The sequence below is a fragment of the Marmota flaviventris genome, chromosome 1, assembly GCF_047511675.1.
Source record: "Marmota flaviventris isolate mMarFla1 chromosome 1, mMarFla1.hap1, whole genome shotgun sequence".
NCBI classification, from domain to species: domain Eukaryota; kingdom Metazoa; phylum Chordata; class Mammalia; order Rodentia; family Sciuridae; genus Marmota; species Marmota flaviventris.
The window spans coordinates 217,996,865-218,011,410 of NC_092498.1; the positions used below are offsets into that span (position 1 = coordinate 217,996,865).

General features: G+C 64.7%; 2 protein-coding genes across 3 annotated transcripts; both read left to right on the forward strand.

The window, feature by feature from the left end:
* Nucleotides 1-638: 638 nt before the first annotated feature.
* Nucleotides 639-2,971, forward strand: Lrg1 (leucine rich alpha-2-glycoprotein 1). Its single transcript, XM_027952477.3, has 2 exons — nucleotides 639-752; nucleotides 1,699-2,971. Exons 1-2 carry the CDS (start codon nucleotides 670-672, stop codon nucleotides 2,678-2,680), a joined length of 1,065 nt encoding a protein of 354 aa, XP_027808278.2. The 5' UTR covers nucleotides 639-669; the 3' UTR covers nucleotides 2,681-2,971.
* A 1,212-nt stretch (nucleotides 2,972-4,183) lies between these two features.
* On the forward strand, nucleotides 4,184-11,966 carry Plin5 (perilipin 5). Of its 2 annotated transcripts, none has more exons than XM_027952473.2 (8): nucleotides 4,184-4,379; nucleotides 5,116-5,197; nucleotides 5,888-6,083; nucleotides 6,880-6,962; nucleotides 7,481-7,658; nucleotides 8,315-8,514; nucleotides 10,562-10,672; nucleotides 11,009-11,966. In XM_027952473.2, exons 1-8 carry the CDS (start codon nucleotides 4,204-4,206, stop codon nucleotides 11,540-11,542), a joined length of 1,560 nt encoding a protein of 519 aa, XP_027808274.2. In that variant the 5' UTR covers nucleotides 4,184-4,203; the 3' UTR covers nucleotides 11,543-11,966. The 2 variants fall into 2 exon arrangements, with proteins under 2 accessions (XP_027808274.2, XP_071459875.1); XM_071603774.1 differs by having other exon boundaries at nucleotides 4,295-4,379; nucleotides 6,825-6,962.
* The last annotated feature ends 2,580 nt before the right edge of the window (nucleotides 11,967-14,546 follow it).

Here is a 14,546-nt window from a genome sequence, read left to right on the forward strand (position 1 = left end):
CGTGTTGCGCTGAGCTGTAATTCAGAACCCGGGGCCAAGAGCCAGCGTGTGCTCCAGGCGGGGACAGTGAGGACAGGGGTATGTCCCCGCCCCTCCACCCTGGGCAGGCCTGGACGCCAGGCTGTGCAGAGACAGGTGGACCTTCGGTCCTTCCTATTCATGAAGCCACAGAGGAACAGGCCTGCAGGTTGGCACAGACCACCCCTGCCCATGGACAGACAGACTGCTCCAACCTGCACCCTCCTGCAGAGCCCGGGGGGCCTTGCACCAGAGCCAGGCTCCTCCCCAGCCATTGTTATTGGACACTCCTCCTTACTGACCTCCCTGATTAAAACAAAACCACAACAAAACCCACTTCATTTTAAAAAAGAAAAAGGACAAGATACTCCCTCCAGGTGGCACCTCACAGTCCTGACCCTTGGAATCCTGGGCTAGGGGAAGAGGGACTCAGCTGGAGAGACTCTTGGGTGCCACAAAAACAGAAAGTTGGGGGAGAAAAACTGGGTTTAGAAGCCAGAGACGGGAGAAGGGCTGGCGGACGCTGCTGCCCGGAAGCAATTTTGCAATCCCCCCGCCCCGCCCGCCCGCTCGGGTTCTGGCACTAACGGGAACAGGATGGGTGGGGCCTTCCACATGACTGGGTTCCCTGCCCCAGTCCAAGCAGGTATAATGCCACTTCCCCAGGCCATAGAGACCCAGGACGACCAGAGAAGAGCCACCATGTCCCCCTGGAGTGGGCAGCAAATGCAGAGGTAGGTCCCCCGTGCACCCCAGCAGGCCCAAGGCCAGGCTGTGTAGAGACAGGCAGCCGTCCCAGCCCCAAAGCCGCAGAGGGCCGAGCGGCTGGCACAGACCTGCACACACCTGCGAAGCCCAAGGGGCCTCAGGTCAGGCAAGTAGTGGGAGAGACCTGGGGCCGTGGACGGAGGCTGTCCAGGCGATATCTGCTAATCGGGCCAAGCCTGGAGGAGCAGGAGAAGCCCCCCAAAGCCACCCAGGGTTATGGTACCAAGTAGAAACCACCCCCCGCTTGACCCAATACTCAACCCCAGACCTGCCCACAGCAGGACACACTTCCATGTCCAGGATCCCCTCTTGGCACCTGAGCCCTGAATTGTTCTCAGGTGCAGAACAAAGACAACCTGACCCTATTTGGTCACAAATAGACAGAGTGAGGAAGAGGCTAGAGTGGGCACTCCTGCCTTGTAGGGAAGGGCAGGAAGACTTCATGGAAAAGGGGCATTGGATCCAGGGCTTTGTAGGTTGAATAGGAGTTCACTGGCTCTGCCATCAGAACACACAACTAGGGAGTCAAGAACTGACCCAGAAAACAAGGTGGACCAGAAGACACTAGCAAGTCGGACTGTGAACAGTTAATAGCCCATTAGGGCTGGGCCAGCGATGGGGTAGGGCAGATGCAGGAGTCAGCTCAGAAACCCAAAGCCACAGACTGAGGATTCTCCCTGGAACAGGGGTCCCCTCCTGGCAGCTGTAGGGTGGGGGCGAGGCAGGAGGCCAGGAGAGGAGGAGGAAGTGATTGCAGCGCCCTAGCCCTGTTGAGCAAGGCGAGGGCACAGGCCAGGCGGCGGGAGGCGGAGGAGGGTCCTGGTGGTGTTGCTAGCGGGGCGTTTCCGCTGTTGCTCACCAGCACCTCTGTGATGGCCTAAGCTCAGGCGGCCTTGACCCCCCTCTTTCTAGAACCCTGTTCCTACTACTGCTGTTGGTGGCCCTGGCCCAGGGCGTCACGCCGAGCCCCAAAGCGTGCGTGACCTTGCCGTCCCCCGGGGGCAGCACCGTCTCCTGCCTCTCGCCTGCCCGGTTCCCCGCGCCCCTCCCGGCTGACACGGTCCACCTAGTGGTGGAGTTCTCCACGCTGACACAGCTGCCGGCCAGCGCCCTGCGCGGCGCCGCGGGCCTCCGGGAGTTACACCTGGCCAGCAACCGGCTGCAGGAGCTGCCCGCCAAGCTGCTGCTTCCTGTGCCGCGGCTGGAGGTGCTGGACCTCACCCACAACCTCCTCACCCAGCTGCCCCCCGGCCTCTTCCGGGCCTCTGCCGCGCTCCGCGTCCTGGTGCTGAAGGCTAACCGGCTGAAGGCCCTGCAGGCCTCGTGGCTACTCGGCCTCAAAGCCCTGGAGCATCTGGACCTGTCCTCCAACAGCCTCCAGACGCTCCCCCCAGGGCTGCTGGCCAATCTCGGGGCCCTGCGCACCCTTGACCTTGGGGACAACCAGCTGGAGACCTTGCCACCTGACCTCCTGAGGGGCCCGCTGCGCTTGGAGCGGCTGCACCTGGAGGAGAACCGGTTGCAGGTCCTTGGAGAGACACTCCTGGCAAAGCAGCCGGCGCTGCGCTACCTCTTCCTCAGTGACAACAGGCTGACCACGGTGGCTGCCGGCGCCTTCCACAACCTGAAGGAGCTGGACATGCTGGACCTCTCCAACAACCTGCTGTCCAGCGTGCCCAGAGGGCTCTGGGAATCCCTGGGAATGCCCTCCAGGGACATGAAGGACGGCTTTGACATCTCGGGCAACCCCTGGGTCTGCGACCAAAACCTGGATGACCTCTGTCGCTGGCTTGTGGCCAACAAGCACAGGATGTTCTCCCAGAATGACACGCGCTGTGCTGGGCCTGACGCCCTGAGGGGACGGATGCTGCTGGAGGTGTCAGGGTCCCCGTGAGGCCTGGGGCCGGGGTGGGGTGGCCGAGACCCCAGGGTTCCCACTGGTGCATGCGCCCGCCCCGGGCCCACTTGGCAGCCTCCTGACCTGAGCCCACACCTGCCCTCCCTGGAATGCTGATGCTCCATTTCCCACGGCCCTTGGTCCCCGGGTTCCCCACAAGCCCCTGGTTCCTGCCTCTGGCGGTGTCCTGGCCACATCTGGCTTTGCCTTCCCCAGTTTGGGGGCTCTCTGAGTGCTGGCGTGACCTGGCACCGCCCCAGGGACTTAATAAACACCTGCTGGCCCGAATCGGATGAATCTTGTGTTTCTGCACCCTTGATGCCCAGGATGGAGGAAGAGGTGGCGGTCACCTAGAGCCTGGGGTGCAAGACGAAGCTCCCAAGCCAATGGCCGTTGGGATCAGATGGCCCCATGGCTTCTGCTCTCCCTCCCCTCTCTGGGGCCTTAACTGGCAATAAATCCCTGACCATTGCTGGGTGTCCTTTTACAGGTGGATTCCTGCCAGAGCTTGTGTCCCAGATTGCCCAGGTCTCCAATGCCTCACGCTGGCATGGGATCTTTTGAGGGGACGCCTGCCCAGGGCCAGCTCAACGGGGCACTGAAGGCACTGGAGGGGCCGGTCGGAGGGGCATGACTGAGCTCAGATACTGGGCCCCTGCCAATGCAGAGTTGGGCATGTGGGGGCTGGGGTCAGATTTGGGGGATCCTGAAGTGTTGGGGCACAGGCTTTACAGTCCCCTTGGAAGGCTATGTCCCCAGTGAAAAGCAGGGACCTGAAGTCTAACAGCTGGTTTAAATCAGATTCTTCAGTCCTATGGACTTCAGTCCTATGGGGGCAAGTGGTCTAGGCTTTTGAGCCTCAGTCTGCTCTTTGGAAATATGTGAACCCAAGGGACAGACTGCTGGCTCCCAGCTTAGTTAAATGGCAAATTTAATTAGGAGCAGAGCACCCTTACACACCTGTAATCCCAGCTTCCGAGGCAGAGGCAGGAAGATCACAAATTTGAGGCCAGCCTCAGCTACCTGGCGAGGACCTCAGCAACTTAACAAGCCTTTGTTTCAAATAAGAAAATTAAAAGGGCGGGGATCTATCTGGCTGGGCAGTAAAGCATCTCTGGGTTCCATCCTCAGTGCAAACAAAATTAAGAAGAAAGAAAATCTTTGGAGGGCCTGGGGCTGGGGCTCAGTGGTGGAGCGCTTGCCTAGCACACGTGAGGCACTGGGTTCGATCCTCAGCACCACATAAAAACAAATAAAGATATCGTGTCCACCTACAACTAAAAAATAAATATTAAAAAAGAAAATCATCAGAGACTTGCCTGTCACTTGGCAAGGTAGTGAGGAGGGCTGCAATCGCCCCCCATTGTCCCTGCAGCACAGCAGTGAAGGTGACAGGTGACACTGTCTGGCCAAGGCCAGTAGCCCAATCCTTAGGCATCTGGCGTCCCTGGATTACTGTGGCAACCTCAGAGTGCTAGGCGAGCGGGAGGAGCCCAGGAGGGTAGACTGGAGCCCCGCCCATGGACCTGCCCTGTGCTCTGTGCTCTCTGCCTATTGGTCGGTTCCAAGAGGCCCCGCCTCCGAGCAGCTATAAGGCGGGCGGAGCCGGCGGGGGCGGAGACTGGGGCCTGAGACCCGAGCCGGGACTGGGGTCCTCGGAGGCACCCGGCTCAGGTCCCAGGCTGCGAGCGACCAGGTGAGTGCTGCGGCCTGCGTCCCGGAGTCCCCCAGGCTCGGGACCCCCAGGCGGTGGCTGGAGAGGGTGCGGCGGTGTGGCAGGGGTTCGATGGGCCAGAACAGGTGGCTGAGACCCTTGGCCCAGTTGGCCCACGCTCAAGACCCAGTTGGGAGGGAACCAGGGCTCAGAGGGCGCAGGGGTGGCAACAGGGGAAAGAGCCGCAAGTGGCCAGTCTGAAGTTTGAGGTCGAGCTGTGACCCTGCTAGCTGAGTGACCTTGGGCGCAGTGGGGACCTGTTGCGTGCAGCCCGGGCACCCTGCCCCCGTCTGCCAAAGGACTGTGGGCGGATCCGGATCCTGCAGCTACCACCTGCACCTCCGCCCGCGTGTGTAGGGACTGCTTGGGCAGGTCTGTCCCTGGCAGGGGCAGTAGGGATCGCCCCCATTTTACAGAAGAGGAAACAGCTCAGAGAGGTGAAGGACCTTGCCCATGGTCACACAGCAGGTCATGGCAGGACTAGGGCCAAGTCTGTCTCTCTCCAGCCCAGGTTGTCACCAGTGGCAGTTCACTGAGCACCTGTGGGTTTATGCGTTGTCTGTGCCCTGCAGGACACCCACTCCATGGACCCTGAGAGGGAAAGCCAGTTGCCCAAGTCACAGCCCAGGTGGACAGGACCCCAGCTCTGCGAGTTTAGGGAGGGCAGGAGCTGGGAGGGCTGGCATGCAGGAGTCCCCTCACTCTGTCCTGCCCCCAGGGTGACCCTGTTCGCAGCAGCCATGTCTGAGGATGAGGCCTCTCAGGCCCCCCAACCCAACTTGTGTGAGCAGGACCAGCAGGTGAGGGGCTGCCCCCTCTGTGGAGCAGGGGCTCGGGGAGGGAAGGGGGACAGTACTTCCCGGGCAGTTTCGGGCTGATGTCCCAGCCCTGCCCTCACTGGGAGAACCAATTCTGGGCACGTTGAGAGCCACAGAGAGGCTGGTGCAGCCTGCTGGTTCCAGAGGCTGTGAGGAGGCCCTGGCCGGGGACCATCTCCGAGGACACTGGCCCTGGCCACTCTGCATCCCTGCTGCCCCTTCCTGCCTGTGTCCACTGTCACTCTCCACAGTAACAGTAATGCAGCCGTCAGGATATGGTGCTGGCCAGTCCCTCGCTCACGGTCAAACACCACCCACTGCCCTGGAAACCCACTTTACAGATGGGGAAACCGAGGCTCAGAGCAGGCAGGTCACTTGCCTGAGCTCACACAGCTCCGCAGTAGCCCACCAGAACCGCACCTGGGCCGGGGTGTCAGAGGCGGTGCTCTGACGGCTGGGTTCTCGTGCCCGCCAGTGCCCGCCAGGAACACAGAGGACTCCAGAGCTTTGGCACTCTGGGTGCTCCTGAGAACCAAGGCTGGCACCGCAGGGGGCCGCCAGGCTTCTCCCTGACTCCCACCCCGTCCCTCAGCCTGGCCCGGTGAGGGGACGCGGGCTATGGGGTGGCTGGGCCCCTGTCCCCTGGTCCCCTGACGGCACCCCTTCCCACAGAGCGTGGTGCAGCGGGTGGCGGCACTGCCCCTGGTCCGGACCACCTGCACAGCCATCTCGGGGGCCTACAGCGCTGCCAAGGACAGACACCCGCTGCTGGGCTCCGCCTGCCGCCTGGCCGAGCACTGCCTGGGGGGCCTCACCAGCCGGGCCCTGGGCCGCGCGCAGCCGCTGCTGGACCGCCTGCAGCCTCAGCGTGAGTCCCTCCGCAGGACGCGCCCTGGGCTGTCCCCTTACAGGGGTCCTCCTTGGCCGTCCGCCACCCTGCTGCCTCCGATGTGCCGCCTGCCTGTCCCTTCACGTGACCTCCCTCGGCCTCACCTGGTGCCTTGTGGCCCTCCCCCCAGCTCCTGCTTCCCGTCCTCCTCCCCTCCTCCCCCCATGCCTGGCGGCCACTGTCTGTCCACCTCTGTCCCCTGGCCTCTCCTCCCCTGTCCTGAGCCCCACAGCCTCGGCCCAGCCGCCACCTCCCGCATCTCCAAGGCCCCTGTCACCAGCTCAGGGGTCCACCTTGGTGACGGGCAGAAAGACCCCTCGCCCCCCATGTGAGCCAGAAGCGGCTGCCCTGGCCTGGGTCCCCAGCTCCTCTCCTGCTATGGCCTTGGGCTGCCCGCTGGGCATCGCTGAGAAGTCACCTGGGGGCTGAGGGGCGGGGCAGGGGGAGAGCCAGGGCCAGGGAGGCGGGCCCTGCCTGGTGGCCCTCCTGCACCCTCCCTGGGAGACGGCGCTGGCTGGGAGGCTCCCAGGTCCCCAGGGTCCAACTCCTCCTCCAGGTCCCTGTCCCACAGGCCTGAGGCCCACCCGGCATCTCTGGGCTCTCTGGACGTCTGGGGGCCTGCCCAGCTGTCCCCTCAGCTGGGCCTCTCAGTTTCATCTCTTCCGGTCTCTCCCCCGCTCCTGTGTCCCCCACCGTCTGTCCCCCATGGCTGCTCTCTAGCTGCCCTCCCTCTGCATCCCTGCCTGTGTCCCTCTCTCCTCACCCCTCCCCTCAGTGGCCACAGTGAATGACCTCGCCTGCAGGGGCCTGGACAAACTGGAGGAGAAGCTGCCCCTTCTCCAGCAACCTTCAGACTCGGTACCCAGACCACAGGCCCCCGGGCGGCGTGGGCTGGGCCAGAGCAGTGGGAGGAGGCGGGTGCCGCCCGGGAGCACAGTCCGACTCCTGCTCCCTCCAGGCCCCAGCAGAAAGCCCCGCGGCAGGTGCCGGGGTGCAGGCCTGTGGTCCCAGCAGCTCAGGAGGCTGAGGCAGGAGGATGGAGCCAGCCTCAGCAACCTAGTGAGGCCCTGAACAGCTCAGTGAGACCCGTCTCTAAATAAAATACCAACAGGGCTGCGGAGGGGCTGGTGGTCGAGTGCCCCTGAGTTCAGCCCCAGTTCCAGAAGACCAGCCAGATGAAATAGTCAGTGGTCAGCACCAACTCACACGCCGCCCGTGGGTGCTGGTGACCGCCCACGGACCCGGGGGGGCCATTTTATAGAGGGAAAGCGAGGCACAGGGTCAGGAGTCCGAGGCCTCTGAGTCCCAGCTCCAGGGAATTGGGCAGGGGACAGGACCAGAACCGGGCAGCACCTGCAGTGGGCCCCTCCCACCAGGTGGTGACCTCGGCCAAGGACGCGGTGGCTAGTAGTGTCACAGGCGTGGTGGACCTGGCCTGGCGGCGCCGCTGGAGTGTGGAGCTGAAGCGCTCTGTGAGCCACGCCCTGGACACTGTGCTGGGCAAGTCCGAGGAGCTGGTGGACCACTTCCTGCCCATGTCGGAGGAGGAGCTCGGTGAGGCCAGCACCCTCCCCGCCCCCCGACCTTCCTGCCCAGCGAGCCTCTCTGCAGGGTCCAGGTCAGAGAGGTCCGGGACTGGCCCCAGGACACACAGTGGGGCAGCAGGAAACTCGAACCCAGGCCTGCCCTCCCAGCCCCCTCCAGTGGACCCTCGGCCTGTCCTTCTGCAGAAGGACACCCAGACCCCAGCGGGGCATCTCGAGGACCAGGGTCGTCTCCGTGGCCGTGTCCTCCCTCCCGAGCACCCAGCGAGCAGAGGGGGCGCGCCGCTCCTGGTCTCTGGCCTGTCTTGGAGAAGCAGGCACAGGCTCAAGCCCTCGTCCTGTGGACAGGGTCCCCAGCCCTACTGTCCCCGAGCTCCCTGTCTTGTCTGGGGTCGTGGATACCTGGAGGCGATTCTTCTCAGGTCCTCTTTTGAGCACAGTGGAGTACGCGGGCCGCGCCCCTGGGAAGAGAGGCCGAGGCCTAGTGGGCAGCCTGGGTGTGGACCGGTCCCTGGAGAGGCGTCGGGCTAGTCGGGGAGCAGCGGCCTGGGTGGGATGGTCTGCCTCCCGCCTCCCGCCTCAGTGCCCCTCTGTGACGTGGGCTGACAGGAGAGATGCTGGCTTGGGGAGGAGCCACGCTGACCCTGTCCCTGTCCTGTCTTCTAGCGGCGCTGGCAGCTGAGGCCCAGAGCCCAGAGGTGGGCTCCGTGGAGGACCAGAGGAGGCAGCAGGGCTACTTCGTGCGCCTGGGCTCCCTGTCAGCGAAGATCCGCCACCTGGCCTATGAGCACTCCCTGGGGAAACTGAGGCAGAGCCGACTCCGTGCCCAGGACACCCTGGCCCAGCTGCAGGAGGCCCTGGAGCTGGTGAGCGCCCTCCCCCTGCTCCTGTCCGCAGTGCCCCCAGCGGGCGTGGGCTGAGCCGGGCGTGGGCTGAGCCGGGCGCATCCGAGAGGCTGGTAGCTGGGCCCCAGCACGGGCTGCGAAGGCCCCGAGGATGAGCGCTGGGCTGGACTTCCCAGGGCAGCTCGGGAGGAAGGGACCTGCCCTCCCCGCCCGGCCCTCGAGACACGGCCTCCTCCTCCCCTCCCTAGAGATACCTGCTCCTCCACCTCAGGGGCTCAGGACCCCACTTGGGGGGACCCCCGGCCCCCTCTTCCCCTCCGGGGTCCAACACATCAGCCAGACTGTCCTGGGCTGGCTCACCGGGCCACTGGCTTCTGGTCCCCCACCTTCCAAGGCTCCAGCTCCATCTGGACCCGCCTGGCTCCTGAGCCCCTCCCCTGACGCACAGCCTGTCCTCCCCACAGTGACCCCCAGAGGGCACCTGTGAGCACCGTGTCAGGTCCCTCCCTCCTCGGCCCGCAGCCCTCCATAGCTCCCACCTCCTTTGGGATCCACGTCCCAGTCCTCCCTGCGGCCCACGAAGCCTTGTGCAATCCCAGTTCCCTCCTGCCTCCTCTCCTCCCCCCCTCCCCCGCTCCCTCTGCTCCAGCCAACAGGGCGGGCTCCTCCGGCTCCAGGGCCTTTGCACAAGCTGCGCCCTCTGCCTGGGGCACTTCAGTTCCTGCCTAGTCACACCTTGCTTCTGGGTAACCATGTGACCTGCCTCTTCACTTACTGGGTTTTGACATCTCCCCTCCAGACTGAGACCTTGTGAGGACAGGGACCTGCCCCGCTCAACCGCTCAGTGGTGTTTACTGAGCACCAGCGGTGGCCCGGGCCTTGCTGCAACACTGGCTGGCCCATCCCTGGCAGCAGCACATAGTTGAGGCTTACTGAATACACATCGGGAAGTCAGCTGTGTGCCGCGTGCCGCCACCCGCGTAGCTTGCCCACCGTGGGAAGCGGCCCTGCCCGTGCTGCCCGCTGTGGCTCCAAAGCAGGCGAGGAGACTTGCCCCTTGAACCACACTGAACAGCAGCTCGGCAGCCGGAAGCCCATGCCCAGGGCCGTGCAGCGTCCCCACCACCCACCCCAGAGCTCTGTCCCCATGAAGCGCCAGCTCCCGCCCCCTCCCTGCCCCCGTCCACATGCTGCGTCCTGTCTGTGGCTCTGAAGGCCTGCGCTTCACTCCTGTCCTGTGGGTGGACCCCGGCGTCTGGCCCTTTCCCTCAGCACAGCGGGGGAAGGTGCCTTCCCCATGTGACAGGTGTGGGGTTTCCTTCTTTTATGGGCTGCTTGAGCCGGGCGCGGTGGCCACGCCTGTCATCCCAGCGGCTCAGGAGGCTGAGGCAGGAGGTTGAGAGGTCAAAGCCTCTCAGCAAGGCCTTGTCTCTAATTAAAAACTAAAAAGGGCTGGGGACGTGGCTCGGTGGCCAAGTGCCCCGGGTTCAATCCCCGGGGTCTCCGCCCTGCGGAAAAAAAGGCCGGTGACTTCCAGTGGCACTGGGACCGTGTTTGCTTCCACGTACTTTCCTTGGCAGTGCTGGGGTGGACCCAGGCCCCGCTCTGCCCGGTGCTGTCCTGCCCCTGCGCAGGTGTGCGGCTGCACCTCTGGGGGACGTTGGTCCCCAGCAGCCCTCTGGGCAGGCCCTGTCCCTGACGCTGAAAGCATAGTGCCCCGCCTCAGGCCATGACGTGTGCTTGGAACCCAGGGGTCCGCCAGCCCGAGGGCAGGAGCGGAGTCCTGGGGAGGGTGTCTTCTAGACGGAGACTGGGGGTGGCCAGGCAGGAGCACGGGAGGGGAGCACGGGCCAGTGTGTCCAAGAGCCGGGCAGCTGTGGAGCTGCGGGGAGGGTGGGTCCTGAGGGGCAGTGAGGTGGGGGGGGGGCAGACTGGCCTGCCAGATCCTCAGTCCTGGAAGGTGGCATCCAGATGGTGCTCACTAAGTGCTCTCTGAGGCCAGTCCAGGCTGGAGCTGGTCCTCAAGCCCCCAACCCAGATCCTTCAGTCCCGGCCTCCATCCCTGCAGATCCACCGATCGCAGAGCGGGGCCGGCCCCTCCCCTGCAGCCCAGTCTGGGAAGGCGACGTCGCAGTGGGAGGACCAGCGTCCCCTGGAGAATGGGCGCAGGCGCAGCCAGGTGAGGAGGGGGGAGGGGGGCTGATGGGGGACAGGTGGGGGGCAGGTGAGGCTGCAGGGAACGTGGGTTTCTGGAACGATCGAGGGCGGCCAGGAGCCAGTCTTGAGCTGCCTAAACCAAGGTTGAGGTCAGCTGGTTGGGGGACCCTGGGGAGAACCCAGACAGGGCAGCGGCCCTACTGTGTGTCCCAGAGAGAAACTGAGGCCGAGCGGGGTTTCAGTAGCCCTGTGTCTGCACGGCGGAGACTGAAGTCCCCAGCCCCACTCCAGGTCCACTGAGGGCCAGAGAGACCCCAGCCGGGGCGTGGCCAGGCCCCTGAGGTCCCGCCCTCCGCAGGCGGAGCTGGAGACCCTGGTGCTGTCGCGCAGCCTGACCCTGGAGCTGCGGAGCACGGTGGAGGCGCTCGAGGCCAGCGTGCGGGGCCTGCCCGCCGGCGCCCAGGCGAAGGTGGCGGAGGTGCGGCGCAGCGTGGACGCCCTGCAGGCCGCCTTCGCCGACGCCCGCTCCTTTGGGGACGTGCCGGCGGCCGCGCTGGCCGAGGGTCGGGGCCGCGTGGCCAGGGCCCACGCCTGCGTGGACGAGCTGCTGGAGCTGGTGGTGCAGACGGTGCCGCTGCCCTGGCTCGTGGGGCCCTTCGCGCCCATCCTCATGGAGCGGTCCGAGCCCCTGCTTGGCCTGGAGGACTGGGTGGACGAGGTGGTGGGCGACCCCGACCCGCGCTGGGCGCACATGGACTGGCCAGCCCAGCAGAGAGCCTGGCAGGCCGAGCACGGCGACGGGACGGGCCTCCCCGGGGGCGCCGGCGTGGAGGAGCCCGAGGCCCCGCGGCGCCAGGTCAAGCACACGCTGATGCCGGAGCTGGACTTCTAGCCCAGGGCGGGGCCGGCCCTCTGCTGCCCCCTGGTGGCCCGCGCCCGCGCCAACGGCCTTGCCCGGCCTGGGCGTGGCTGGGACCTTTGACCGGCACCTTCCTTCAGGTCCGGCCCTCCCACAGCGTGCGGGGACCCTGGGGATCGCGCGGCCTAGGCAGGGGCGTGGCCGCAAAGCCTCTCAGGCCATCCTCAGCTCTTTACCGCCCTGTCCTGCCCCAGCCCCCAGGGCTGCTCAGAATCCTCTGGGAAGGACACGTTCTGCCCAGTGGTGTCCTTAAGGCTTTGGAAGGGAGCCCCTGTCCTCCAGACTGGCCATCTCACACTGAGGGGTCTCCAGAGATGCCAGCTGGGCCCGCTCAGCCCACCAGACCCAGGTGCTTTGTCGTGTTCTCTCCAGAATAAAGACGCTTCGCGTTGTCCAAGGGTCCAGGGCCTCTGTACCTGGTGGATGGGCCTCAGAACCAGGCTATGGGGGCCTCAGAAGAATGTGACTGCAGGACACGAGGAGAGTGGCCTCAAGTCAGCATTTGAGGCCACAGAGGAGTGGTGCCTCCCTGTGTGTGGAGCCTGCTGCCTGAGCCAGCTGGGCCCTCGGCGCACCGCCTAAGGGGAAGCCCTTCTCACCTTAGTATAAATGAATTTCTTGGAGACCGCAGGGAGAAAGACCTAAGAGAAGGAAGCGGATGAGGAGGCCCCTCTTCTGCTCCCCCGACCTGCTGGGCTGGCATGGTTGTGTCCCCTGCTGCACTGGTGGGGTGGGGGAGACAGGCAGGGCAAGGCCACAGCCAATCTTGGGGGCCCTCCCATCTCCTGACCCCATTCTTGGCTGCCCCTCTGATTCCCGTGGCTGGAAGGGTGTTGGGAAACCACCATGTGGCTTGGTGAGATCAGGCTGCCCCCTGGCTTCCTTGGTGCCTGTCCCGAGGATGGCTCTGGGAGCCCGGCCCCCTCCCGCCAGCCAGTTAGCCTCCGGCCTCTGCTCTGGAATCTCCATGCTCCCTGTGGCTCTCAGACCCACCATCCAGCTTCACTCTCTGACACTGGTCTGTGCCCACCTCCGGGCCTTTGGGGAAGCTGTGCCCACCTCCCGGGTGCCCTGCCAACCTCCTGCCTGACTCCAGGACATGTGTCGCCCACCCTCCAGCCCCAGGTGTGCCTCTTCCAGGAAGCCTTGCAGGCTGCACCCACTGGCAGGCCTCCTCTGCCCCCAGCCAGCTAGGAGAGGCCAGGACTCCTACCCCGCCCTGGGCCACGGCCCCTCCCACACCAGGCTGCCATGCTGCAGGGCCAGGCCTGGTGAGGGGTGCCGGGGAAGGGCATTCTGGTACCGGCACCAGCCCTGGCAGAGGCGTGACGGGGAGTCACTTTTGAGTGGGTGGGCGGAGGAGAGGGGAGAGAGTGGTCAAGGCTACCCTGCCACTTGGGTTGGGTCCCAACTTGCCGCCAGCTACAAGGGCAAGGGATGCCCCGAGCCTCTTCTCTGGGAGCTGGGAGCAAAGGGGTGGCAGCTGTGCCCACCCCAGTAAAGACCCAGTGTGGACACTGCCATGCACTCGCTTGCTGGTTCCTTCAACAAGCACTTATTGAGTGCCTGCTGTGTGCAGGCACTTCTCTGCCCTGGGGACACAGTATTATGTCCTCTGGGAGTTTACAGTGCAGTATGGGAGACAGATAATGAGGAGGAAAACAAGTGATTTTAGTGTTAATAGATGGGAAAAATGAAAGGGGAGGGGTGGGGGGCGGTACAAAAGGGTGACTATTTTAAGTTGGGGAAGCTTAGGGAGGCTGCTCTGAGGAGGTGGCATGGAGATAAGGGGTTGGGGAAAAGGTGGCCTGGGTGGAGCCAGAGCCTGTGCAGAGGCCCTGGGACTGGACCAAGCCTGAGGAGTTGGAGGAGCAGCAGGGAGCCCCCATGGAGGAGGGTGGGGAGAGGAGCCAGGGAGGGGACCCTGTACTCTGGGCAAGACCTCGGGGGCTGTGGGCAGAGGAGGGGGACTTCACAGGGGTGTCCATCATCGTTTTTACTGGCTTTCTCTCGCCCACTTGGCGGAGGCTGCCTTTGGGAAAGGGAAGGGCACGTCTGGGGCCCTCCTGCCACCCTTGGAAGCACAAGCCTCCAGAGGGAGGGAGGGAGTGGGGCACCCCTCTGTGTCCCGACTGTTTGGCAGACACAGTGCTGATTCCAAGGAGACGGCCTGGGGCCACCAGGCCAAGAGGCCGGACCCTGCCTCCTCCCAGCTCGGGCCGGAGCGGATTGGATGCGCTGGGGCTGGGATCCCGTTCTGGCGGGGTCCCAGCAGTGGGCAGGGGACGCCCAGGGAGGGCGAGTGTTAGCGCTCTGCTTTGCTGGCCCCCTTGGTCCACCCGTAGCCCACTTGGCGTGGGACCCGAGACTGTCCAAATCCTCTCTGTCACTTCCTGGACCTGTGGCCTCTGGCCCACGACACCTCCTCCTGGGAGCCTCCCAGGAGGCCCAGCCAGCTTCTAGGGCACCTCCAGCTCTGCTCTGCTCCATCTTGGTCTGTATTTTGACCCAAGTTCTTTCTAGAAAGGGACATGTCCCTTCCCTTGTCAGGACACCCCTGCTCTTGCTAAGCGAGTGCTCTGCTCATGGGGTGCCAGCACTGGGGCGGAAAGGTCACAGGTGTGACCTTGCTTCCTGCTCAGCACCAGCCTGATGGGCCCCAAAGTTTCCCAAGTGTCAAACTTTGTGCCAGGCACTGTTCTAGGTGCTGGCACTTGATGGGAGACAAAACAGGCCTGGCAGAGGGGAGGGATGGAGGCAGCTGAGTGGGTGTCTGGGGAAGGTGCGCCAGCAGAGGGCATAGCTGTGCAAGGGCCCTGGGGCAGGGCCGCACCTGGTGTGCCATGTTAATGGCAAGGCGCCTGTGTGGCTGGAGCAGGGGAGCGAGGCGGGGGGAGGGCAAGGCAGGGAGGCCACCTGCGGGCACAGTGGGGCGCCGGGGGTGGGGAAAGCCGAGGCACCAAGATGGTAGCTAGCC